The 27,084-nt window shown below is 44.2% G+C and overlaps 1 protein-coding gene and 1 long non-coding RNA gene across 15 annotated transcripts in view; one reads left to right on the top strand and one right to left on the bottom strand.

Moving 5' to 3' along the window:
* The window catches only part of TNRC6C (trinucleotide repeat containing adaptor 6C), a 95,783-nt gene extending 78,443 nt beyond the window's left edge, over positions 1-17,340 (top strand). For 9 of the 14 annotated variants that reach the window (XM_058852140.1, XM_058852141.1, XM_058852142.1 and 6 more), the window contains 13 exons: positions 116-289; positions 1,538-1,684; positions 2,108-2,230; positions 3,546-3,629; positions 3,945-4,176; positions 5,788-5,955; positions 7,016-7,207; positions 7,344-7,487; positions 10,202-10,318; positions 12,536-12,730; positions 14,003-14,073; positions 14,793-14,932; positions 16,197-17,340. In XM_058852140.1, coding sequence (XP_058708123.1) covers positions 116-289; positions 1,538-1,684; positions 2,108-2,230; positions 3,546-3,629; positions 3,945-4,176; positions 5,788-5,955; positions 7,016-7,207; positions 7,344-7,487; positions 10,202-10,318; positions 12,536-12,730; positions 14,003-14,073; positions 14,793-14,932; positions 16,197-16,557 — 2,148 coding nt within the window. In that variant the 3' untranslated portion in view covers positions 16,558-17,340. The remainder of the gene's footprint in view (positions 1-115; positions 290-1,537; positions 1,685-2,107; positions 2,231-3,545; positions 3,630-3,944; positions 4,177-5,787; positions 5,956-7,015; positions 7,208-7,343; positions 7,488-10,201; positions 10,319-12,535; positions 12,731-14,002; positions 14,074-14,792; positions 14,933-16,196) is intronic. The other 5 variants (XM_058852144.1, XM_058852148.1, XM_058852147.1 and 2 more) reach the window with 3 other exon arrangements.
* A 222-nt stretch (positions 17,341-17,562) lies between these two features.
* Positions 17,563-21,782, bottom strand: LOC131585739 (uncharacterized). Its single transcript, XR_009279031.1, has 2 exons — positions 21,476-21,782; positions 17,563-21,235 (listed from the first exon to the last, which is right to left on the bottom strand). It is a non-coding gene; the product is annotated as an uncharacterized LOC131585739 (long non-coding RNA).
* Positions 21,783-27,084: the final 5,302 nt, after the last annotated feature.

Raw genomic sequence — 27,084 nt, 5'->3', positions numbered from 1 at the left:
TCCATTCCTGTTATTCATCCCTTTTTTTTATATATCTCTTTTTATTCATCCACACCCTTCTCTGTCTCCATGGGACACTGTTTTGTGCGCTGTGGGCTCCTGGCACCGCACACAGCTCACCCTTTCTTTCTCCAATCAGGATGGCGGCCTAGTGGAAGAGCCCACTACTTCACCATTTTTGCCTTCACCAAGCCTGAAGCTCCCCCTTTCAAACAGTGCACTCCCTAATCAGACCCTGGGCGGGATTGCCTCAGGGCTGGGCATGCAAAACTTGAATTCTTCTAGACAGGTAAGGCTGTTGGGGGAGATCCCCAGGGGAATTTCGGCTCTCTTGCTGTAGCTGCTAGTGCCTGTCAGCCTCTTCCCCTGGAAAAATGGATTTTAACTGGAAGTGCAGCAGCTTCGTTCATGTGAAATACCAGAAGTGTTTACCTGCTGTGTAAACATTTCACCTTACAGGACATAACAGAACTGTATAGTTGTAATTACCTGTTGATGACACTTATCCATCCAGAAGAGACTGTAGTGTTGTGGATTTATACCCCTGAACCCCAGTGTGGCTCTGCCTTCACTGATGGGAAATCTCATTTTTTGAGGCATTGCTAATTGTCACAGACTGTAAGGCAGTGAGACTGCTCTCATTCATTTTTCCTGGCTGGTATAATTATTCTGTGATGAGATGGGGGAGAAGTGTTGGGGGCTTTTTTATTCCTGCTCCAAGTGTCAAGGCATCTCATAGTTTTAATGGGTGGCAAGAGAGAAATTTAGCTTCCAGCACCTGGGTCAGGTGGAGCATTGAGTTAAGGGGGTGTTTTGGCCCCTGGGTAGAACAGGCTGAGAGGGAAAGAAAAGGAGAGGAGCTGAAGGGGGAAACTGATAAACCACCATGAAAGTGAGAAGCCATAAAGTACTGTTGATTATGACAAAGTTATTTTTGCCATCAAGCTGAAGTCCCAAGATACAAAATGACAGCACAGAAAATTTTTGTCATTCTATTGTGGCTCTGTATTACATATATTCTTTTAAAGTCAGTTTTCTTTGAGCAATACTTGTCCAACACTTACAGCCCATTAAACACATCTTTCCAAAGCAGTCTCCACTAATAGCATGTCCATTATCAGTAGCTTTGTAAAATGTCTAAGTAAAAAAACTGCTTAGCCAGCTGGAGAATGGGGTTACTGTGGGTTTAATGCCTCCATTCTCCTGTCCCTTGCTATATAAATACGAACATTTTGAGCAAGTACTTTTGATTGTTCATCTTGTGACCCTCCAGGGTTCTGCATCCTTATAAAAGGCATCTTCAGCTGCCTTTTGTTCAGGCATCTGTACCAAATTTTGGGGCTTTGAGGTGTTGGGTACACAGCAATCTTTGCCCTGCCGCATTCTAAACCTGGTTTTCAATACAGTTTGTATGTGCTGGTGTCTTGATTTGTGCCTGTTATAATCACTAAGAATAAAGCCTGCACAGCCAAGTAACAGCCAGGTTATGTGCTGAGTGGTGGCATTAAGTGCCTGTGTCACTGTTTTCCTGCTGCAGATACCGAGTGGCAATCTGGGTATGTTTGGCAATAGCGGAGCAGCACAAGCCAGGACCATGCAACAGCCGCAGCAACCGCCAGTGCAACCTCTTAATTCATCCCAGCCTAGTCTTCGTGCTCAAGTGCCTCAGTTTCTATCCCCTCAGGTCAGACAACACCTCACTCATACGTTTTCCCTTTCCCTGGAACTCTTCCCATGTGCTCTGTCATGCTCCTGAGGCTTTGCAGCCACTACTGCCTGGCCGTGTCAGTGGTGTTTGTCCCTAGGCAGGAGGATGTGGCATGGCTGAGGTGTTCTCACATGTATATCATATAATTACCTTGTTCTAGTGTTTCTTTTTGCACAGTGGTGTTTCTGAGGAGCTTTTCTCATCTCTTTTTTTTATAAATGAACACTTGATAATGGTTATTGTGATTGTATTAGAGCCTCTTGCTAATTTTTTTGATAGTTCAAGGTATTACTTCTGGTAGTAGTAACATTTTCTGGCTGATGTGACTGTATTAATAACTCACACAGTTGCCACTGTTAAAAATAAATGTAAAATGTTTAACACTCTTCTCTTCTTTAGGTTCAAGCACAGCTTTTGCAGTTTGCAGCAAAAAACATTGGTCTCAGCCCTGCACAGTTAACCTCGCCAATTAATAATCCTCAGCATATGACGATGTTGAACCAGCTCTATCAGCTGCAGCTGGTAAGTTTAAAGACATGACAGATAAGCTCTAAATCAGAATTGAAGGCATGAAGATAAAATAGGAGAATGACTAAATTTTTAAATTACATGACAGATCTTCAAAACAATCAGCTGCTGATTTCTTTGGTGGAGTTTCTTTTTAAAGAAACACAGTCTTTTTTTTGCCTCAGGCTTTATAAATAGTCATTTGTGGAATAATTATCCTTTACAGCTGATCAGTGGAACTAAAAGTCAGTTGTCTTCCTACTGGTATGAATAACACAGTGTGTTCTCAAACAGCACTGGCTGTGTTACATGTCAGTAGGAAGATTAAACTGAACACATGTGTCACAACATAACGAGAGAAATCTTGGCAGTGCTGGTCACCTGAGTTACCTACAGAACTTCTTCACTTGCCTCACTGTAAAAATAAAGTATAGGGTTAATTTGTTTTAATTAATGGAGTGTATATTAAACACATCATGTGATAAGATGATTACTTCTGTGTGCTTCTGCTGTGTTTGCAGATTTTACATCAATATTTTTAATGCATATGAAAATGCTTAATTGGATTTTAAGAATATTTTAAAAAGAGATACTGTGAACTCAGTATTGGCCAGGGGTAAACATAAAATTACAGATGACAGACTAGTTCGGTTGCTCGTCTCAGTGTGCTAGTCAAACTCTTTTATTAGTAGCAGTTTTTGATATTATTGCTCATTTCTGATTATTTTCTCTAGTTTTGAGGAGCACAACATTAGTCTCATAATAACTGAACAGTACCCAGCTACTTGAAAAATACCTGTATAACATTCCTTTGGATTTTGAATTCATGTGTTTCTTACCTTAAAAAAATTTGCTGCCTGGACAGCTACTTGAAAACTAGATTTTCTTCACGAGTAAAGCAGCACAAGTGATTTAGCTGCAAAGTGCTGGCAGAACTCAAAATGGCCAAACCAAAAATAGCAATTGTTATTTATACTATTTGTATAATATTATAAACTTGTATTTTAATTCTTGCTTTGTGTTACAGTTATTTCAGAAAAAAAGTGGGTTCCTATCTTGAATGACCATTTCAGGTCATTGAAGGAATTTTGGTCATTAGGAACCAAAGGCTCCTACCTTCAATGACTTTTTGCCATGTGGACTTAGTATTTTTTATTTTTTAATGAACACTCAAATAAATATATTATAAAATACATTCGTGACAGGATTATTACTGTTGCTTCGTGGAGTGTTTTCAGAACACTGCAGAACATTTTCTGTGCTGTGGTGCAGCAGAGCAGTTGAAGGGGGTGCTGTGTGTGCTGTGTGTGACCTGTCCCTGTCCCCGCAGGCGTACCAACGTTTACAAATCCAGCAGCAGATGTTACAGGCTCAGCGTAACGTTTCCGGACCCATGAGACAACAGGAGCAGCAAGTAGGTGTCCCTGCCAGCTCAATCTCTGCTTTAGGGTTTGGTTTCAGTAGCTCAGAGAGGCTCAGTGACATTACACCAAAGCAGCTAAAATCCTTAAATCAGGAGTGCAGTGCGTGCCTTGGGTGCTGGACAGGGAAGGTGCTGAGTGATAAAGCTGATCCACAGCCTTGCTGGAGGAAAGCTCTTCAGCCCTTTATGCCCAGTTTTTATTTGTAGGGAGGTGCAGGGTGTTATTTCACTGTAGAGAAAGGCAGAGAAATGCAGTGTTTTTGTGGATTGAGCACTGACAGTTGTTTGTTGGCTCTCTCCCTGCAGGTTGCACGTACAATCAATAACATGCAGCAGCAGATCCAGCAGCACCAGCGCCAGCTGGCCCAGGCCCTGCTTATGAAGCAGCAGCCTCCCCCTCCACATCTATCTTTGCACCCCTCTGCAGGCAAATCAGCCATGGATAGCTTTTCACCCCATCCCCAGGCTCCCGGCCTTCCTGACCTGCAGACCAAAGAGCAACAGTCTTCACCGAACACCTTTGCTCCTTACCCTCTTGGTGAGTGTCCTCCTACAGCAGCTCCACCAGGGACTCCATCTCCTTAATTCACATCTCAGTATTGTGCTCCACAGTGCAACAAATACAGATATAAATCTATGTATAGAGAGACATAGATAAAATAGCACTGAAATGACAAATAAAGCCATGCCTATGTGGTGGCTGTTATCTGCTCACCTGTGTTCTGCCTACAAACATCCAAACAGAAGATTTATTAATTAACTACTTACATATGTTGCTATACACAAATGTCATGTTGATAAACAGGAATATCATCTGGGAAAAAGTTGTGCATGGTCATCTTTCTGCTGTAATCAGCACTGATGAGGCATCAGTTTTGGTCAATGTATTTCAAGGAATTTGTGGGTCAATTTGAAGTGTAGTGGAGGTGATTACACATTTCAAAAACACAAGTGTTCAGGAAAAAATGAAATCCTCTGCTCAGTAGTCTAAAGAGAAGATTTAAGAGACATTCAAGAATATTCAAAAATGTAAAGGAGAGCTAGGAAGACATTTTCTTTCATTTCCTAATGCAAGAGGTAATAAACTTAAGTTGCATAAAAGGAGATCTAGTTAGACATTAAGGATCACTTGGTTTAAGCAGGGTAGAGTACTGGAATAAATTGTCTAGGAAGTTCCTGAAATCATCTTCACTAGCATTTTGTGGTAGGTTAGACATAGATCTGTCAAATATGATTGAAGTCAAAATAATTGATTGGGCCTGGATACAGAGTGAACAGAGCAACCTTTCAGACCTGTTTGCTGTGTGATTGTTTGATGTATGCTACAGACTTCTTTTATGACATAAAGGAATTAATTTAATCTCTTTGTGACTCTCTTTATGCTGGGTACAATAGAATTGCCAAGCTTTATCTGCCATGCAGCAGTTAAGAAGGTAATTCTGACTGCTGTGGTGAGCTGTTGTGGCTGGGAGCATCAGAAGGCAAAAAAAATTGTGAATTAAAGGCCTAAGTCTGAGAGGTTCTTAAGATATCTCAGCTTTCTGTGATCTGCTAACATTCAGGATTATATATCAAAAAAGACCCAGATTCATGTCACAGAAGCATGTCAAAATTATTCCCTAAGTAACAGTCTGAGTGATTTTGCTCTGTGTATACAAAATGGAAGCCCAGTTAGTGCAGAACCTGCTCTGATGAACAGCAGCTGTTTGTCTCACCTTTAATTGGTTCCTTTTGGGGGAGATTTTTAGCAAAATGAAGTGGCAGAGATTGTGGGGGGTGCTGGGGAGACATTAGGAATATTTTAGCTTAGCCATAGAATGGTGCAAACTAGTTTAAACACAACATTCCAGTGCATTGTAATGAGACAAGTGAAGAGACTGCAAGCAGAGGCACTGACAGCATTAAAATGTTATCCCTATATCTTGTTTCCCCCACTTTTTAGCAAGGTTTTAGCTTTTTCTGAATTCATGGGAGTTCTATTGGTGTTTCATAAAAGCAAAAGTATTTGAAAATGTGCATTGAAAATGTGGCACATGCATACAGAAATCTGAAAATCAATGTTGAGTAATTTCTGCAGCTGGATTTCAAACACAGCTTTTCAATCCCTCAGTTTATGATGGATATCTAAGGATCTCTTTCCTTCTCCCAGCTGGACTGAACCCGAACATGAATGTAAATAACATGGACATTACTGGTGGTTTGTCAGTGAAGGACACTTCTCAGTCCCAGTCTCGCCTTCCTCAGTGGACACACCCCAACTCAATGGATAATCTGTCTAGTGCTGCTTCTTCTCTTGACCAGAACTCCAGCAAGCACGGTAATGTCCCCTGGCACCCCTGCCAGCCTGGCTTTTGGTGATTCCAGCCACAGTGCAATTGGAATTATTTCCCTCATGTTCCCTTTTTGTGTGAGTGCTCACAAGTGGTTGGTACCGAGCTCCTCTGAGCCCGTGAGATTTTATTTATAGATGATTTCTGCAGTGAAGGGCTTGCAGCTGTCACTCCCTGCATGCAGCAGAGGAATGTTTCTTTTCATGTGCTGAATTTCGTTGCTGGGATCATGGAGTTCAAGTAAAACAAGCCTTAAGTGTTGGCAAAACAAGTCCCACGATCCTCCCCTTATTCCAGACCTGCTTACCTTCAATCCAAAAAAATTTTACATTGGTTTTCTCCCACAGTTTTTCCAGTATCATCAACCTTTCCCTGAACAAAGTATGATAGATTACATAGTTACTCAGCCTAGAGTCAGGGACACAGACTTCTTACTTTTCCAGAAGTAATTGCTCGTTTGTTTGAACACCTTTATCCTTAACATCCCCAGTATCCTGAGCCAGTTACTCTTTTATTTCCTGTACCAAATTTTTTCTCTTAGAACATGGGGCTCTGTTAACTTCATTATATCCTGGATTTTATTATGAGCAGCATGAATTATTTCTTCTACAGCAGTTTTTTATTCTGCAAGTAGCTGCACTGCTGATGCCAAATTGTTGTTTGATAGTTTGTAGGAACATGAGAACAGCCATTTCAAATCATCCATCCTGTCACCACTGAACTAGGGAAGGATGAGATCAGGGATGTTCCTTGGTATGCTGTCTCAGCAAGTTCCTATTTACCATCAGTGTGATGATTTGAATTACTTAGTCTCCTTTTGGCAGGAATTTAATGCAGAATTCTTTAACTTGAGTGTCTAGATTGTACCAGCAGAGTGTGTCTCAGCTGTAATCCCTGCTGAGGCTTCAGATGCAGTTAAGCTTGGTTTACTGTGTTTGCATTTTAGTTTTCTTTTCATCTTTGTAATACAGAAAGAAAAAAAAAATACAAGAACAAAATATATCCTGATGAAATTCCATACCCAAACGCCCATTTCACTCCTTGCAGGTGCTATCCCTGGAGGTTTGAGTATTGGTCCTCCGGGAAAGTCCTCCCTCGATGACTCCTACGGCCGCTATGATCTGATCCAGAACAGTGAGTCTCCTGCCAGCCCACCCGTAGCTGTTCCTCACAGCTGGTCACGTGCCAAATCCGATAGTGATAAGATTTCCAATGGCTCCAGCATAAACTGGCCACCAGGTAACACAATCCAACCCTTGCTGTTGGACTGATGTCCCTAAAACACGTTGTTGGGTGGGTTTGATGAGTCCTGATGCGCAGGAGATTTGGAGAATTACGACTTCACACACTTCCCTTTTTATTGTGTTTGAAACAGAGTTTCACCCAGGAGTGCCATGGAAAGGACTGCAGAATATTGATCCTGAAAATGACCCTGATGTTACTCCTGGCAGTGTTCCAACTGGGCCTACCATAAACACCACGATACAGGATGTGAATCGCTATCTGCTCAAGAGTGGAGGTAAACACACAAACTGCTTCCACATCTGTGCAAGCTTTCTTTTCCCTTCCAAGAAAGGGTTGGCTTCATTTGTTACAGATATAACATTTTTTGCATGTGCTCCTAATTTAATAACGCTTCTGCTCAGAACTGTCGCTAAATATTCAGAAGTAATTGTTTTAAAGGAAGGGATCAAGAAGTTTCTCTGTTTTCCATGGGAATGTAAATATTTTTATATTGGAAAAGGCTGTGAGATGTAATTTAAACTTCTGTGGTCACTGGAAGTTTTTCTAACTTGTATCAAATGGCTTTGAACAAGATTTTGCTCTCTGCCCACCCTTCTCCATACACTTTGTGAAATTCTCAGAAGACTCAATGCAAAAGTTCCACAGTTGCTGCTGAGACAGCAGGCTTCAGGTGCACTAATTAATTGTAGCTTTGTTAGAAGATCAATGAGCAAAATAAATTAGAACTGCTTTATCTCCCAAACCATAAAAGAAAAAAAATGGGAATTGACTAGTAAACTAGTATTTCCCAATGCTATTTCCATTCCTTTTGTCTTGGCAGTGCTTACTTCAGAATAAAAAGGGAATTCTCTAAAACAAGAAAGCATTGTGACTGGGCTACTTGTTAGCTACATGTGCTGGAAGTTGATCAAGGGAAAGGTGGCTTGGTTAATTGTGATCTGAGTGCCCAAACAGCCAAGTTATCTGCACTCTGTCAGAGCTCTGCAGCTGGCACAGGAATAGCATCATCAGGCTGTCCAGAAGGAGCTGTCAGGAGGAAAAATGTGGGGTTTGTTTTAACAGTTTCATCTGTGATGCCAACACAGATTGTAAATCAGGGCTATCCTTGAAGTGTGGGTCCAGCTCTGGGCTTGTTACCTCAGGCAAGGGATGTGAAACATGAGGGAAAGGATTCCGGAGTGTTGATTGCCAGCGGTGATTTTGGTTGTCTTCTAACAGGAAGCAGCGTTTCTTTCAGCTGAAACATAAAGTATTTGGGTAACAGTAAGGTTGAATTAACTTCTGATGACTCCAGAGTGCTTCCAAGGGATTGGGCAGGTTTGGAGTTAGCAAAAGAAAAGCTGTAGGATGTAATTCAGTGACACTTCAGATACAGTGCATCCAAGAAATACTCCTCAGGCCAGAAGCCTAAACCTCCAGAGCTGTACCTGTAAAATCAGATGATAACCACTGCAGGTATTGCTGCTTTAGAGAAGGGAACATTAGCTCTGTTGGTGCATAACCTGCCTATGGAATGAAGAAATAACTCCTCTCCTTAGAGAGGATCAGTAGAGTCTTTGCAGAGGTAAACAGGCCCTCAAGAGGTCAGACCTTCTGAAGAGCAGTGCCTGTGGGGGTCAGTGTGTGCTTCTTTCCTCATTAGCTTTTTAGCTTGGTAATAATAGAATTTTAATAAAATCTACAGTTGCAGAATCTGTTTCTTTATGCTTGTATAACTGCAGCCTGAAGCACAGAGCTTGTGCTGACAGAGCTGCTCCCCAGTTAGAGGGGCAGGCTGTGGAATGTGCTGTCCTTGCCCTGTGCACTTAAAAACAGGCAAAACTTCACCTTTTGGGTCGATTTTTGCTTTGCCCTGTTTGCTAATGAAGCTTTGGAGGGTCAGCTTCTATGAGCTGAGAATTGCAGCCACGAGCAATCAGGACCATTTTCAGCTCTGTGGGCCTTTGAATCTGCTATAATTCCATAGTTCCTGCCTGGGGAATAGATTATTTCCAGACAGGGCCTGATCCAGAGTTCTGTTGCTTGCACCTGATGTCTGTGTTGGTGTCCCTTGGAGCACAGGGAGTCTGGTTAAGGTGAAGTTTGGTTGGTTCCTGTTCCAGCTGAAAACAAAGCCTGCGTGTTTTATTGAGCTGTGTGGGATGAGATTGTCCTTTTATATCCTCCCTTCTACCTCAACACAGTCCTCTCTGCTACAGAGCTCACCTATTTTTATTAGTCAGTTAAAGATGTTTCAGAATCACAGCCCATCTCTGTGTGTCAGGAATGATAAGTCACCCAGGATACACACTTGATTTTGTTGGTGTCTAGAGAGAATAATTCCAGCTCTCCTAGTCTTTGCAAGGAGGATTTTTGATTTTATGTTCAGTTTCTTTCATTTGCTGCCAGTAAGGAAATTGTACATATGCTTAGATAGCTGCTCAGATTGTAAATGATTTACTGAGGTGGTTTTGTGCTATTTCATTTACGTTATCAGTTTGAGAGAAGATTGCTGAAATACATCTTTGCTTTTACTGAAAGTCTGTGAAAATATAAAGATACTTGTGGGCACTAGGGTATAGGGGAAGTGTTTACCTTGAGTAATTTAGGACAGATCACCCGTGGTAAGAGGTTAGTTTATCATACACATCTCTGCTCATCAGTTGCCATTGCCTAAGTCAGCTGGCAGAGGACCTTTATAAGTGAAGCCTGTTCCTCTGAGACTAAACACTTTAACACTGACTTTTTGAGTCATGTATCTTAAAGGGAATGCAGGATTTACCTTCTGCACTACAGTTGTTCCTGTGCCAGCTTTCTTCTCTTTCCTTCTAAAGACTTCTGCCTCACTCTATCACGCCTCCAGTAACATTTCATTCCTAGACTCCAGAGACCAGGCTAATTCAGGAGAATGCCTTGCATGGTTTGTATCTGCACATAATAGATTTGCTTATGTCACACCAAACATCATTATGCCCATCTTTCTTAGTTGCTTCTCTGCTGGTTCTGCAGGGTCATCCCCAACATCATCTCAGAATGCCACGCTGCCTTCATCGAGTGCCTGGCCGCTTAGTGCCTCCGGCTACAGTAGCTCTTTCAGCAGCATTGCATCTGCACCTAGCATTGCAGGTACGGCCTTTCTGCTTCCACAGCTTCTGCATTCCCAGGAAAAGGCCTAGGGAGTGCTCTCCCAGTGCTGCCAGGAGTGCTGCCCCAGGCAGAAGCGTGTTTGTAGCCCTGTGCAGCTCTCCTGCCAGCTCTGCAGTGGGGAGTGGTGGATGGTGTGCCTGGGACTGTGCTGAGGAAAAGTGGATTTGATCCCTTTGGTGTCACTCAATGCTGGCATCGAGATCTTTGGGGGAGGAACACTGTCCAGGACCTCAGCAGGAACAGACCCTTCCAGGAAGAGCTGATGTGAAATTTGTGTTAAAGAATTCACTGTTAAAAGTGAAACATCTTCAGCTCAGAAAAAGCTTCAATAATACCTCCAAGGGGTTATTTTTGCATGGCTCTGGGGGGTTGGGTTTGGGGCTCCTCAGTGTCTTTTAATAGTCAAGCCAAAGCCTGATGCTCCCCTGTGTAGGTGAGCTAAATAATTACCCCATTTTCTTCACTGAACTCTAAATTCTGAGGCTTCTTTTTGCAAAACATGGAAACTTTGCTTGCAGACTAGCTACCTAAATATGCAGTTTGTCCCATTATAAAATTGTGTTGTGCTGTATAGATGGATTAGATAAGAAAATGCTGATCCACTGAAAACCCTGCACTTGTCTGAAGGTGCAGCCTCCAGGTTAGGCTGCAGAATGCAAAACAAAAAGGGCTTGTTTGGGATGTTTTCCTCCAGTGAAAGGAAAAGAAAGGAGTGGCTTGCTTTTCTTTATCTGCCATGCATTTCTGCTTTATTTGCTGCCTTTTTTTTGTTTGTTTTTGTTTTTGCAGTGTCATTTAATGTTTGTGTTACTCCTGTGAGAAGCAGTGGCACAGCAACACCTGGCCTGTGGTGCTGTGCCTGTGTTGGGTGCCCCATCACAGGCTGGGCTGCTCTGAGCCCTCAGACTCAGACCTGCTCCTCTCCTCTCATCATTTTACACTCATTAACGTCCTCATTGTCATTGTCAAATTGTTTTTGTTGCTGCAATTTGCCAGAAGATGGGAGAGTGGTTGCCCTTTCACTTAAATTGTTATGATTCCATATGAAATAATTGAGTTAAACAATTTAGATAAATGGAGGCAATCTGGGGAGTGTGTGTGTATGTAACCGAGTCTGTGATTTTGCAACTGGTAAATTTGGCTCTGGGACTCACAAAATTCCTCAGTGCCAGCCTGATGTCTTAAAGCACTGACCCAGTATAAACTTAAACCTGCCAAGTCTAGTTTTATGAAAATTCACAAGACCTTTGCATCTTGGGCTTTATCAGACCAATTATTGTTCTCTGCAATCAGCATTAAAGCATTAGGGCAACACAGTCACAGCATCATTTACTGGAGCAGAAGCTACAGGACTGTGTCCCTCTCAGTCCTTTCCAACCCTCCCTGTGCTGTGATGGGGAAATTGGGCTCTAATTGCACAGCACGTGTTGGTGTCAGGAGGAAAGGCAGGGATGTGTAAGTCTAAAGGTGAATAAAGATTTGTTTTGTTATCCATTATTTAAATCAAGTCAGTCTGCCCCTCTGAATGCTATACTGTGTCTGCTGTTCCTGGGTTTGTGTTATTTTACAGAACTTTGAGCTGGCAGGAACAGCAGTAAGAGTTTGAAAACTGGTCAGGGAAAGAACAAGCAACAGCAGAAGCTTAGAAAGACTGACAAGTTGTGGTGTGGTCTGGTCTTCTGAAGACTTTTTCTCAAAAATACTTGGAAAAAAGAGTATAGGTTACTTCAAATATTCAGAAATCAAGTTTTTGTTGGTCCTTAATCTTTAGAATTTTAATAATGCATTAGAAGAACATATGGATATACTGAATTCTTTATATTAGGTAAAATGAGTTGTGCAAGAAAAAGAGTTTAAGTCCTATTAAACCTTTAAGAGAGACAATCTTTATATGTTTCATTTTAATTTTGGTGAAATCAGAATTCAAATACCTATGTCCATTTTCTGGACTTTTTCCACATACCATCTTTTACAACAAAATGAAACAACAGATTTTCGAAAGGGAACTCATATGTAGCAGGTAGTGTGAGGTTCTCTAGACACAAAAATACTGGAAATTGTAAACAGTGGTTTAAGTAGGTTCAGAGAATATAGGATTTGCAGCAAGTTGTTCTTTTCCTCCTGAGAAGCTGGGAGGATGCAGCCCATGACAGCCATTAGTGAGGAGTACCCAAATGTGCTGTTTCTCTCTTGCAGGTAAACTGTCAGACATCAAGTCCACATGGTCCTCTGGCCCAATCTCTCACACCCAAGCCTCTCTGTCCCACGAACTCTGGAAGGTACCCAGAAACACTACAGCTCCGACGAGACCTCCTCCAGGCTTAACCAACACCAAGCCATCCTCCACGTGGGGTGCCAGTCCCCTGGGCTGGACCAGCTCTTACTCCTCTGGTACTCACAGCTCTCTCTTCTGCCTTCTTTCCAGCATTCTCTGCTTCTGCTCCAGAAACCAGAGCTGTAACACAGCTGGAGTGGTTCTGCTCTGGGGATGCCTCTCCTGTCTCTTCATTTCACTTTGAATAAGTTGTAAATGAAGCATCTTTCAGCTGGTCATGTTGGTGATTTTACATAGGAATTGCCTTATTTGTTTAACTCCCAGCTAGGATTTTTTTCCCCAGTTCCTTAATTTCTAAAAATGTCTTTCAAACACGTGTCCTGTTCTGTGGTGTGATCTAAGACTTCTAGAAGAGCCTGTGGAATTTAATATGGAACACATGGATGTGAAGCATTTAGGACCTGATGGCATTGCAGGGTCCTCAGGGAATGCCTGAATTTTTACATGCAGGCCCCTTTTTTTTATATGCCTTTGTTTGCTTTAGTACAAATATGAGAAGCCATGGATCTGGCTACATATATATATATTTAGATATCTTTTTCTATATAAATATGCAGGTATTACTCCTATTTTATAAAGCTGTTTTAATAATCTGCTTACACTAAGTTGAGAATTAAATGTTCTTCCCTCTTCCTGCCATTTATTTTGGATGTTTCTTCACCAAACCCCCACCTGGAAATGCAGATAAAGCTGCTCCCAGGATTCTCTCTGGAGCACCCACAGGATCCACTGTGATTCCCAAATGCCACTCATAAATATCAAGCTTGTACAGCCTCTCACTGTAAACCAACCACCAAGCTGCAAAGCACCAGGCTGAGGTTGTTAGAGCAGGTTTTGTTGGTTATGTCTTTGTATCTTTAATAAGGACATTGTCAGTGCAGAAATACCTGTTTTGAATAAGTCATACACATTAATCTGTCATTGGCAAGAGAGCAGAGTGCTGCAATGCTATAAAAATCTTTATTAGCAAGCAGCAATCTGAGCTTGGACATCAGAACTGCCTTTAAAATGTGTCTTCCAGATTAATTTTAATGCAACCTGAGGATCCAGTTGGTTGCAGTGCCATACCTGCATCTGTTAGTTCCCTAATAGTTACTGTGGGAGCATGAAAAATGCCACAGATCTTTGAAATGTAACAAGAGCAGCTTTTCATTCAGCAGCCTTTCCTTCCAAGGGAGGCAGTAAATCAAGATGTGAGGAAACTGCTGTAGGATTTGTTTTCAGCAGCACTGAGGCTTGTTAGTGTGTTGTGATTCCAGATAAATTTGCCTGTAAGGTGCTCTCCAGAGACCCTGATCAAATGTTGTGTTGTGGAATTTGTGTTGCAGGTTCTGCATGGAGTACTGACAGCTCAGGGAGAACAAGCAGCTGGCTGGTTCTTCGGAACCTCACCCCCCAGGTAACTGGAATTGCACACAACTGGGCAGGAAATGACACTTGCATTTAAGAGATGATGATGAGAACCACATTTAGCAGCCTTGGCCATTTGATTCATTTGAAAGAAGAATAATTATTCTGCATTTATTACAAGTATCTGTCTTCTACAGGGAATTTGTTAAGTTTTCAAAGTGCTGTCAAATGAAGTATGAACTATCAAGCCTGTAATTAGTCATTCAGTGGGCACCATTTCTGTGTGTGTAAGTTTGGAGGTGAATGATGTTGTAAAGCACATACAGAGATGTAAAATCCAATTTTCCTACGGGATTTTTGGGTTCTTCTTACATATCTGTCACATCCTCTACTATCAGGTGTCATTCCAAAAGGAAGAACATAAGCCACAAAGCCTTGGATGCAAACGTGTAAATTAATCTGGGGGAAAACTTAATTACATTTATGAAGTGTGTTTTCCCTTTGACTTATTTCTGGATTTCTGTGGACATCTAATGATAAATATAATTTGTATAACCTAAATTAGGAAAACCTGTGCTCTGGACTGTAGAGAATTCTTAAAAAGACAGGATGTCTCCCTCAATACAGAGAGCAATAAGTGTGTAATTAAGTATTTCTTTCTTCCTTTCACTTGTACTCACTCTTTAGCATTTAAACATTTGTTAATTAAGCATTTAAGGCAGGGTCACAATACCACAGGTAACCTTTGGTGCCCTTGCCTCCTCCCAGATCGATGGTTCTACACTGCGGACACTGTGTTTGCAACATGGCCCTCTCATCACATTCCACTTGAACCTGACCCAAGGGAATGCTGTGGTCCGATACAGTTCCAAGGAGGAAGCAGCCAAGGCCCAGAAGTCTCTGCACATGTACGTCTCTGCTCCCTCTTTCTTTTGGTACAAAGCCAGCTCTATCTCAGAAAATATTTTCTTAGGCATAACTGGTCACTGGTTACTTCAGTCTTGATTTTCAAGATTATCTTATGAGACAGAAAAAAGAGTTAACTGGAGGTTAGATACTGAATAAAAGGGTATTACAAAACTTTATTCAGCAAAAATAATACCCTCAGTTAGGACTGGTCACCTGTAAGACCACAAAGGACATGATAAGGATTTATCCTAAAATTTGTAAATATCCTAAAATTTGTAGGACATGATAAGGATTCCAAAGGAAGCTCAGGGAGAGCACAGGACAAGGTTTTAGCTTTAGAGAGAAACATAGAGGGTGAAACAACACTAAATAAGGAATGTGGTCACCTTTTTTTAAAAAAGTTATGAGAGAAGTGTATGACAACAAAATCTTCTTTTTAGGAGTTTTAAAATCCATAGAACTAATTGGCATAAGGGGTGGGGATTTGGAGTGGTAAAATCAGTGCCTTTGGCAGGATGAAGAATACAGAGAGGGATGTTTCAGGAGAATCACTTGGGTATTTAGAGCTGGAAAGCAATTCCCTCTGTCAATGGGTTATAGCATGAGCATAATGAAAGTACTGAGGTAAAGAGAGCATCATGTGGCTGGAGAGATTCTGTCCTTGTCCCTGAAGAGAACTGAGGCTCCAGGGTGTGTCAGTTAGAGTAGGTGGTCTCCCCATGTGTGGATTTGGGTGTTTGTGGATGTAGAAAGGTGGATAGAAAACAGGACAGAGCAGGTTTGGTTGAAGAGACAGGGATTGCTCAGGGTGGATGTGGTGGAAATTTTCACCTCGATTTCAGCTTGGGGGAGTGGATCTCTGTCACAGAATTGCTTGGGTTGGGAGGGACCTTAAAACTCATCCAGTCCCACCCCTGGTGTGGGCAGGGACACCTCCCACTGCCCCAGGTTGCTCCAAACCCCATCCAGCCTGGCCTTGGACACTTTCCAGGGGCAGCCACAGCTGCTCTGGGCACCTGCCAGGGCCTCACCACCCTCGCAGGGAAGATTTTCCTCATGTCCCATCTAACCCTGCTCCATGTCAGGCTGAGGCCATTCCCTTTGTCCATAGTCTCTGTCCATGCTCCCTGGAGGCTCCTTCAGGCACTGGAAGGCTGCACTTAGGTCAGGCCAAACAATCCCAATTCCCTCAGCTTTTCCTGACAGAACACTCCCCAAAACCCCCTTTACACCCCATCCCTCACATCCTGCTTGTGCCCTCAGGTGTGTCCTGGGCAACACCACCATCCTGGCGGAGTTTGCCGGCGAGGAAGAAGTGAATCGTTTCCTGGCGCAGGGGCAGGCGCTGCCGCCCACCTCCAGCTGGCAGTCCAACACTGGATCCACCCCGAGCCGCCTGGGCTCCTCGGGCAGCTCCCACGGGCTGGTGCGCCCCGACGCCGGCCACTGGAACCCCCCGTGCCTGGGGGGCAAGGGCAGCAGTGAGCTGCTGTGGGGAGGGGTGCCCCAGTACTCCAGCAGCCTTTGGGGACCCCCCAGCGCCGACGACGGCAGAGTCATCGGGAGCCCCACGCCCCTCAACACCCTCCTGCCAGGGGATCTGCTCAGCGGGGAATCCATCTAGGAGACAGAGAAAACAGAATGGAAATAACAATCATCAGCACTAAAGGAAAACAAAACAAAACAAAAATTAAAAAAAAAAAAAATTTAAAAAAAAAAAAATAAAAATTATTGAAAAAAAAATAATAAAAAAATGGTAACCCTTTCCAGTCCCGGGCTTGATGAAGAATCCAGCTTTAACCCATGAGACTGGCAGCCCTCCTTAGTACCTCTGTCCAATATCGAATCTGAAACTGCAGAAGTCCTTGTGAACTGTTCCTGAAACAGTATGGGCTCCTTTGGTCAGTGTCACATGCTAATGACAGGTTTTACTTTTTTCATGGCTTTTTTTTTTGTTTGTTTTATGTCGTCTTTTTATGTTTGTATGGTGATTTTTTCAAAACCAAGTATAAAAGCTGCTTAGAATAGGTCTATCATGAAGGGCACTTTTCAGAATTTGGGCTGGAAAGGGTTATTTTATCAACTGGGGGGGTGGGAAGGGGAAATGAAAGCCTATTTAAATGAGCCTGTGACTATTATGCACATTACAGAGGCGGACCCAATAATCAGAAAGGGTGAAGTGTGATATTTTACCATTGGTACAGAAAAGTGACGAATCCGAGTGGCAACTCTGGACTGTACAGGTTGAGAGGGGGGGAGGGAGGGCAGGGTTGGGGTATCTCTGTGTCCACTACTCCCATGGATCTGCCTATGCACATTACCCTTGTTTCATTACTTTTTCATGTCATTTTTTTAATCCCAAAAAATATAAAAAGTAAAAAAAAAAAAAAAAAAGAATAAAAAAAAATCAACAAAGAAACAACAAAAAAAAAACTTTAAAAAAAAAAAAAGCAACAAACCATATCAACATGCAAATACTTGAATCCAGCAGGCCAATAACAAAATGTGAACACTTTCTAAGTTGAATTATTACACTTCCAGGTCAGCATCAGTACACAAAAAACAGGCTCTAAGAATTTTTTTTTTTAAAAAAAGTTCAGACTCTATGTTTTTGTTGGGACAGATGTGAGTGTGAGAGTGTGTGTGTGTGTGTGTGTGCCCACGTGTGGTTTAACTCAACGTGTGAAGTTGTTTTTTTTTCCTTTGGTTCAGTATATGCTTTTTATTTGCTCATTGGTCAAATGTTTAATTGTTATTAGCTTCTAACTTTGCACTGAGTGTCCGCAGCCCTTCTTGTAGCTAATCCTGTAATGGTAAAAACACACAAAAAACAAAAAAAAGAAAAAAAAAAAAGAAAAAAAAGGAAAAAAAAAAAGGAAAGAAACTGATAGAAGGGGCCGGCGACAATTCACGTGTAAATGTTTACTCAAGGACTCTTATTGCATTTTAAAAATTACAGTGTGTATCTCTGGAGAATAATATGTATATCTACCTTTAGCGGCTTTTTATTGTGGACTAATGCAAGAAAATTATTACCGGAGTATTGCACCATTTTTCCATTCGGAATATAAAGTTTAAAAAAAAAAAAAATACTCTTGTTGAACTGTGGCCATAGATAATTGTAAAGAGTTGATAGTTCCCTTGCAAGCAGGAACAGAAACAAGCACTTGGACATAAGTTTTGACTGCTTTTGGAGGAGCCAGGAGTTTTGGCTCCCACCTGTTTACAGACCTTTTTTTCTCCTTCAAACTTTAAAATAAAAAAAGGAATTTAAAAAAAAAAAAAAAAAAAAAAAAAGAGAAAAAACAAAACAAAAAAAAAAAAAGACTTCCATCGTAAAGAAAACTATTTTCAGAATGAAGATATGCTACTTCAGAGCTCTGGGATTGAACAGTGTTGTTGTATTATCCTTTTCTTTGGCCATTGCTGTGTACTATTTTTGTTGTTGTTTTCCTCCTCTTCGTCAAAGTGGCGAAAACTTTGTGATCACTATCTTGCACATGGTGGAAGATGTCTCAGGAAAGCCGGGTTTCCCGAGGAGCAACTCCACACCATTTCATGTATTTTTAAAACCCAACTCCTAGCACTGAAGATATTATTAAAAAACAAAATAAAATAAAAAAAAAGACAGTAAGAAAGAAGAAAATACCTAATCTAATGTGTAGCAGTTACATATTTACCAAATAATGGACTCAAAAGAAATAGATGTTTGAAGAGTGCTTTATATATTAAAAAAATCGCTTTATGTTTAAAAAAAAAAGATCAATGTTTTTGATTGTTTTGAAAGGAAGAAAGACAATGGAATAACATACACTTCAAGTATGTTTTAAAAATTATATGAACATTGTGCTCCCTGCCTGCTTGGATCAGGAAACTTGTGCATTACATTTTTTTTTTTTTTTTGGAAGATTAGCTTTTTAATGGTTTTATCAGATTTAAAGGGTCCTGCAAGATTGCAAATTAACAAAAGCTGGTTTTATAGAGGATCATGAACTATGCACAAACTGGGTTCAAGACTTGTTTGTTTTGTTTTTTTCTCAAGTTTTAGTAGTGTATTTAGCTGAATAACCTTTCCTCAGAGTAATTGCATCTCATTGCCATTACACGCCTCCTACATATATATTTTATATATATATATACACACACACACTTATATAAAATATGTATGTGTGTATGTGCGTGTTTACATACAATTTTCCATGCTGAAGTTTAGCATTGAGTTGTAGAAAAACTCCTGATATTTTCAAATTGGGAATGAAAATTTCTGTTGGAGGGGTTGGGGGGGACGGGTGGGTTTTGTTTTTAGGGGCTTTGGTTTTGGTTTTTTTTTTTGCCTTTCCTTTTGAATTAAAGATGTCTGTAACTCTGAGATTAAAAAGAAAACCAACAATTGTGGCTTTTAATGTTTATTCTCCTCATAGAATGTGATTGTTAAAAGAACATGCACCGAAAGTTGCTTTCAAGAGTACGAAGATTCTTTGAAACTTAATAAATTGCAGTTTTTTCTTGGCTGTTGAAATAATGTGTATTTTTCTTTTACGCAGGGGATACTAAATATATATATATATATTGTTAAATCTGTGAAGGTATTTCATGGCAGGAGTTTAATTTTGAATGAGAATGCTGTGTACAGCCAGACAAACCCCCCCTGTTGTGGTCACCCCTCTGCTCTCTGCTGGTGATACTCATGAGCTTTTCCATCAACGCTTCGCACATCTCATCCAGGAGCAGCAGAACCCATTTTTTGTGTTCAGATTCTGTTTTTTGTCATTTATCCATGTCTTTAGGTGAGTTTGTTACCCCCTCCAGCCAGGCTGGGGCTCCCCCAGCTGCACCCACTGATGTTTGTGGGGTGAGCAATCGCCCCCCCAAAGGGGAGACACAGCAAAATGTGTTGATGTTTGGCCTTGCAGGGTTTGAGTTTAGGAAGATTTTCACCACTTGAAGGTTCTTTCACCCCGAAAATGCCAAGCTGAGGCACAGGGGGTGCAGGGCTGGGGGTTCATGGGGGGATCCCAGCCTTGCTCCATCCCTGGGTGTTCTCAAAGCTGCTGCCGGGGGTGATGCTCAGCAGGGCTGGCCCCAGGTCTCAGGGGGCTGAGTTTGTCCAGGGGAGCTCATTCCCCCAATCCTTTTGGGAAGGAAAATCTGGCGTGAGCAGCTGGATTATTGAGAGTTGTTCCCAGCCCTGAGCCACCACCCACAGTTCTGGGATTGTCCATGAGCCACAATTCCATAGGAAAGACCCAGTGGGGCAGTTGGGTCTGAATTGTGCTGGCAGATATGATACAATTTAAAATACTCAAATCCAGCTTTGGGGTAACTTCTGCTATGGAAACAGCAAAAATTCCCAGTCTGGAGCCTGTTCTGCCAATTTGATTGATCTGGCCCCAAAATCACACAGCTGTTTTTTACTGGAAGCTGCTTCCTCTCCCACCCTTTTTGTTCTTTTTTCTCTTCCAGGTGTTTGCAATGAAACTTAAAAGAAAGTTTTCCTTTTCCTTCTCTGATTCTTCTCTTTTGTTGGGCATTTTGTCCTTGGCAAGGAGGGCTTTCAGTTTTGTTGCCAAGACATTGAGGTCCCTTATGGAGTCAAATGGTTTTTATTCTTCCATGAGGTTGGCAGTGACAACTTTTTGCAAATCAGATGCACTCTTAAAATTCAGAACCCTCCCCTGACACATTAAAGGAAATTTCAGCTTTTGGCCAAAATCAATCTTTTAGTGTCTGTGTAGCTCTTCTATTTTTTTCAGTGTCATTCTTCAATGCTATCCAGTATTTCTTAAATTGTAAAGAAAGCTCCCAATGGTCAGGACTCACCCTCTGGCTGCAGAATCTTTACAAGAAAACATTTTTAACACTTTGTGTTTTTCTGTATATTGTGTTTGCTGTACCCTCCATGGCACCTTCACTGCATGGCTCCCTTTCTTTAGACCAAGAGAATTTCTCTTTCCTAAGTGGTCTGAAACTGTCAGATTTCTTAGTTCTTTGTCTAGTTTGTGGGTGGCACTGGCAGAGCAGATGTTTTGCTATTCTCCAAGAAATATATTATTGTTCTTGCTAATTCAATATATGATTGTGTATGTGAAGGAGCTTTTTAATTAAAAACAACAAAAAAATGTATATGGCTATCTGTATATGTTAAGAGTTACTGGAGTCAGAGGAGTCTGGAAATGGAATTGGAAGACATTTTAGGATTTGGGTGGTGGGCAGCTACAGCGTGGAGCTCACCTGTGCCAGAGGAGCTGAGGTGAGCTGAGCATCCCCTGCTATTGTACCTGAGCATCCCGACATCATCACACCTGAGCATCCCCTGCCATCATCACACCTGAGCATCCCCTGCCATTGTACCTGAGCATCTCCTGCCATTGTACCTGAGCATCTCCTGCCATTGTACCTGAGCATCCCCTGCTATTGTACCTGAGCATCCCCTGCCATCATCACACCTGAGCATCCTCTGACATCATCACACCTGAGCATCCCCTGCCATTGTACCTGAGCATCCCCTGCTATTGTACCTGAGCATCCCGACATCATCACACCTGAGCATCTCCTGATATCACACCTGAGCATCCTCTGACATCATCACACCTGAGCATCCCCTGCCATCATCACACCTGAGCATCCCCTGCCATCATCTCACCTGAGCATCTCCTGCCACCATCACAGCTGAGCATCCCCTGCTATTGTACCTGAGCATCTCCTGCTATTGTACCTGAGCATCTCCTGCCATCATCACACCTGAGCATCTCCTGCCATCATTTCACCTGCCCTGCTGCCGAGCGGGTCCGGCCGTGCTGCTCTCTCTGTCCCAGCGGGTCCGGCCGTGCTGCTCTCTCTGTCCGAGCGGGTCCGGCCGTGCTGCTCTCTCTGTCCGAGCGGGTCCGGCCGTGCTGCTCTCTCTGTCCCAGCGGGTCCGGCCGTGCTGCTCTCTCTGTCCAAGCCGGTCCCGGAGCTGTGCAGGCGGACCCGCAGCTCCAGGCGCTCGGAGCCCCAGCACTGCCCGCTGGAGCCGGGCTCCGGCAGCGCTGGAAGCGGCCCCGGGAGCTCCCCGCGGGTTCCCGGCTCCTCCACCCTCGTGTGAAACCCCAAGAGCGGCAGCAGCGGCTGTGCCGGGCCCTGGGCTCCCCCAGCCCCTCTGGCAGGAGCTCCTGGTGTGCCTGGAGCTGGGGACAGATCCCGGCTCCGGTGAGCTCCGGGTCTGTGCCCGAGGATGCCGCCCCTGGCTCGGGCTGCTCAGCTGCCCCCGCTGGCCCGGGAGGATGTTCCATTGACATTTTGGATGTTCCATTGACATTTTGGATGTTCCATTGACATTTTGGATGTTCCATTGACATTTTGTCCCCTGTGTGCCCCCCGGGCTCGTTTTTTACTGTCCCTTGTAAATTTTACTCTGCTGAAAATGGTCCCGGTGCAGTGATGATTTCAGGGTTATTAAAATGCTATAAAACAAGATAAACTGGGAGATTGTTTTGCTTTCAATAAATGTGGTTGTTAGTAAAGAGGGTTTGCCTTGACCTACCTGTGGAGCTGCTGACACCTGGAGAGGTGTGTGTCTTCCATCTGTCTGTCCTGAGTTAATACTTTATTATTTTAAAACTTCATTTTGTTCAGGGGATGGTCTTGCTAATATTCACAACTGTGGCAGATTCCTCTGTAATTTTTATGTTGTTCAACCTCCTGGATCCTTTGCCCACTTCTTAATTTATCTGAATTTATTCTTCATTTATACTGAAAACATATTCAGGCAGGCTGCAGACTTGAGTGACTGATGGCGCTGGAGAAGAGCAGATTCCCTTTCCATTTTTGCAGTAGGCCTCCTTGTTTCAGTTGTAATATTCAGGCTTTACAATTATGTGTTACTCACAGGAGTACTTCACAAGAGCAGGAAAAGCTCACTCCATTATTTTATCCAATTTCTGCCTTTCCTGTCACTCATCTCTGTCCCTCCCATCTCTTCCCTCCCGACAGATGACAGGGAACTTCTGATAAAGGCAGAGGAGGTGATTATTCCACAGGTAAAGAATAGCAGCTTCTCCCTGTGTGAAGTCTGTAAATTGCCTAATTAGAGCTGTAATCCCAGTGGGAGATGGAGCAGAAACAGAAAATACCTGAAAGACAGAGGAGGGGACAGACACCAACCCCACAGCTAAGCAGCCCTCGCCTGTTTGCTGGGATAATCACAAATCCTGAGGGAAAGGATTGCAGATAGCTCTGATCACCCTGTGATGCCTTTATTGATGAGTATTTTCCAAAAAACTGCTGGGATTGTGTTTCCCAGCACATTTCCCCTGAGCCTGCAGCACCCAAGGTGGGATGGAGCTGGTGTGGGGAGGGTGGAGAGCCTAGGGATGGGGCTGGAGGGAATTGTACAGGGATCTGCCTGATTTATAAGGGAGTCTCATTTCTAAAAGAGCTAAAAATGATTCAAATTTAAAATTAAAAAAAAAAAAATACAAAAACATAAAACCCAAAACCTACACACACAAAAAACCAAACCAAAACAAAAAACAAAGAACAACCAAACCAAAAAATTGGTTTCCTTGTTGGCTCAGTGCTGCATTTCTCCACAGCATCACTGTAAACATGAGCACGCAGTGAGGTGGATCTGGAGCTGTGTCCAGCTCACTGTGTTGCACTCACATCCTTCATTTCTTGCTCCTCACCTTTCTCTGCCTCTTGGGTTTGTGAATTATGGGTTCCACGGAACCTGGCTGGGAGCACAGCTGGGAGTAGTTTCAACATCATTTCCCCAGGCTGCTGCAGCGCCTTTCTTGGAAAAATCCCTTTCCTGGGGTTTCTTCTGAAACACAAGACATGAAGTTGGGACCAGCAAAGGAACCCAGTGACTGCAGCCCAGGACAAGTCTTTGGACAGCCCTTGGTGCTGCTTTTGAGCACAGACATTCAGAGACTCAGACTGGGTTTAATGGAAATAAAGCTTTACAACCCTGTCTGCACCACAAAACCGTTTTTTGTTATTTAGTGGGAATTAAGCACAAAACACTAAACTCTCATAATATGACATTTAAGACACAGTGTAGGTAATTTTTTGCTTCTGTCCTTAATTGGGGTGGGACAGAAGGAAAAGCAAAGTATCAAAAAAAAACAGGACCCAGTACAAAGGTGAGAGGTTGTGTCATCTAGTACGGACATCTCACAGCAGAGATAGTGATCCTTATGCCCTTACAGCTCAAACACTGATTTTTGAGCTGTTTTAGAGAATTCAGGTATTCTAGGACATGTGGGCACTGTCTTTAGATGAGAAAGGAAAACTTCCTGGAGTGAGTCTAAAGGGAGTTGGTTGAAGTTTCCTTTTCTACTTGGACCTTCAACAAAGTTAGGAAGCCAAATATCACACTTTCCTAATGGGGTTATTCTTAGAGTTCTTGTCCATATGAGACATCTGAAGTGCAGCATTCCCCTGGCACAGCAAGAATTGAAGCATTTTTTAAAGTGGTCAGTTGGTTTCATTGTCAGTGGGACCACAGAGGGATCAGCTCTGTGTCCAGCTGCTGCCCTGTGTGGCACCTGAGAGCAGAAATACCAAATCAGAGGATTTATCCAGACTTCTTTTCTTTTTCTTTTACATATTTATCACTAAAATCTCTGAAAGTTCACAGCCTGCAAAACAAGAAATGGTTACCAGCACCTTGGCATCTCCCTGTGGGTTTCAGGACTGCAGCACAAGGGACACGGGGGTTTCCACAGCACAGACAGCGCTGGGTTCTGCTGCCCTGGGATTAAGGCCAGAGCCAGGACGGGGATGATCAGCTGGGCAGTGAAAAGCTGGGAAGCCACTGCTTAGTGGAGATTCCTGCATTTTTGAAGGTGTTTCGTGGCTCCTCTGGCCCCAGGAGCTGCTCTGCCCTCCCAGGCTCAGGGGGCACTGCCCTTCCACGGCTCGAGGCACAGGGGAACAAACCCCACTTTTCTTCTCTTGTTCTGCAGAGCCCTGCTCTGTGAGAACACAACCATGAGCCTGCAGGGTCAGAGCCCTCCCGAGGGCTGCCTGCATTCCCCGAAGGATGCAGGGCATGAACAGAGGTGTTTGCAGAGCAGCTGGGGCTCCTCACTGGAGCCTCTTGATTTTGAAAAGCCTTTGTATCAGGCAAAGCTCAGCACTCTGAGCTTTGAGCTGTCAATTGAAAGGCAAAGGACTGTAAATCCTCTTTGCAAACACTTGGAGCCCTGCCGTGGGTGGTTCCCTGAGCTCCTGCACTCTGTTCTGTCAGGGGCAGAAATCTGCAGGGAGCCCGTGCCTGAGGCACGGTGGGCTGGTGGTCACAGGGGTCAGTGGCCACAGGGGTCAGTGGTCAGAGGGTCTGGCAGTCACAGGGGTCCAGTCAGAGGGGCTGGTGTTTGCAGGGATCAGCGGTCACAAGGATCAGTGGCCACAGGGGCTGGTGGTCACAGGGATTGGTGGTCAGAGGTTGCAGGGATGAGTGGCCAGAGGATCCAATTGCCACAGGGGTCAGTGGGGCCTGTGGCCACAAGGATCAGTGGCCACAAGGATCGGTGGCCACACGGGTCAGTATTTGCAGGGGTTGGTGGTCGTAGGGGATGGATGGTCTCATGGTCAGTGGTGGCAGGGGTCGGTGGTCAGAGGGGTCACTGAGCAGAGGGTCGGTGATCAGAGGGTCGGTGATCAGAGGGTCGGTGATCAGAGGGTCACTGAGCAGAGGGTCGGTGGTCAGAGGGCCGCTGGTCCCAGGGGATTGCTGGTTGCCGGGGCTGGTGGCCGCAGAGGTCGCCCAGAGGTCGCTGTCGCCAGGCTCGGCGGTGGCAGCAGTCCCCGGCTGCAATTCCCGCTGTCCCCACAGGGTGGAGCCAGGGAGCCGCTCCCAGCCCCGGTCTTGGGGCGGTTTCTTTATAAAATTCTTTTTCTGGACACAATTCCGGGTGGATTTTGTGTCCGGGTGGATTTTGTGTCCAGGTGGATTTTGTGTCCCGGGCTGGTGTCGGAGGAGCTCCGTGTGCCGCAGAGCAGGGGCTGAGCGGGGCTGGTTCTGCGAGCACAGGGGGAGCTGAGGAGAGAGGGACAAGCCGGGAGCCTGTGGATGGACTCAGTCATGGAATCACCAGGGCTGGAAAACACCTCCAAGGTCATGAAGTCATGGCTCAACCCAGCACTGCCAAGGCCACCACTAAGCCGTGTCCCCAGCTGCCACATCCACCCGTCTTTTAAATCCCCCCAGCCATGGTGACTCCACCTGGGCAGCTGTGCCAGGGCTGGACAAACCTTTTGGAGAAGAAATTTTCCCCAATATCGCTCCTAAACCTCCCCTGGAGGAACTCGAGGCTGTTCCCTCTCAGCCTGTCACTGTTACCGGGGAGAAGAGACCGATTTTCCCCGGCTCCTCTCAGGTGTTTTCAGCCCGAGCCGGACGGTGCCGCCTGTCCCGGGACAGCCCTGAGGATGCTCCCGCTGCCCTCTCCAGCGCAGGGAACTCGGCGACCTTCCAGGTCTTTTCCAACCTAAACAACTCCACGATTCTCCGAATCCCAGCCTGCCGGGAGAGCCCTAATGGGGCTCATGTGATGAGGTTTGCTCTCTGCAGAGCACTCAGCGTTTCCCCGGCGCTCGCTGGGCCAAAGCTCCTAAAGACAAACATCCTTAATCACCCCCTCAACGAGCGAGTGCCGCTTTTGGGTTTAAAATGTTTTGCTCTGCCATCGGGTGTCCTTGGCGGGGGTGTCGGTGCCGCATCAATCAGGGCCTGAGCAAACCCAGCAGAGCCAAGGGAGCACAGCCCGGGCAGCTGCGGCTCCCCCTGATTGTTTGTGCTCACTAATTAAGTGTGGGCATCTCGGGGCCGCTTGATGGGATGATGTGGAACAGAACAGAACAGAGCAGAACAGGAGCATCACAGGGAGCTCCTCCCGAGGGGTGAGCGTGGGGACAGGGCTGGCTGAAGTGGTCCAGCTGGGGAAGGGTTACAGCGGGAAGATGTTCCAGATCTTTCTGGTATTTTGAGAAGGGGAAGAGCAGCCCTGGGTTCACTGTGATGTTTTTGGTAGAGAAAACAGCACCAGAGACCTCAGCACCAGCCGGGGCAGCCCTGGGGTGTGTCCTGGCACATCCCTCACCTCTCCACAGGGGCTGGGATTTCCAGAGCACCCAGTGCAGGGAGAGCAGCAGCCACAGTCAC

The sequence above is a fragment of the Poecile atricapillus genome, chromosome 17 (genome assembly GCF_030490865.1).
Source record: "Poecile atricapillus isolate bPoeAtr1 chromosome 17, bPoeAtr1.hap1, whole genome shotgun sequence".
NCBI classification, from domain to species: Eukaryota; Metazoa; Chordata; class Aves; order Passeriformes; family Paridae; genus Poecile; species Poecile atricapillus.
This window is presented reverse-complemented; position numbering and strand designations above follow the sequence as displayed.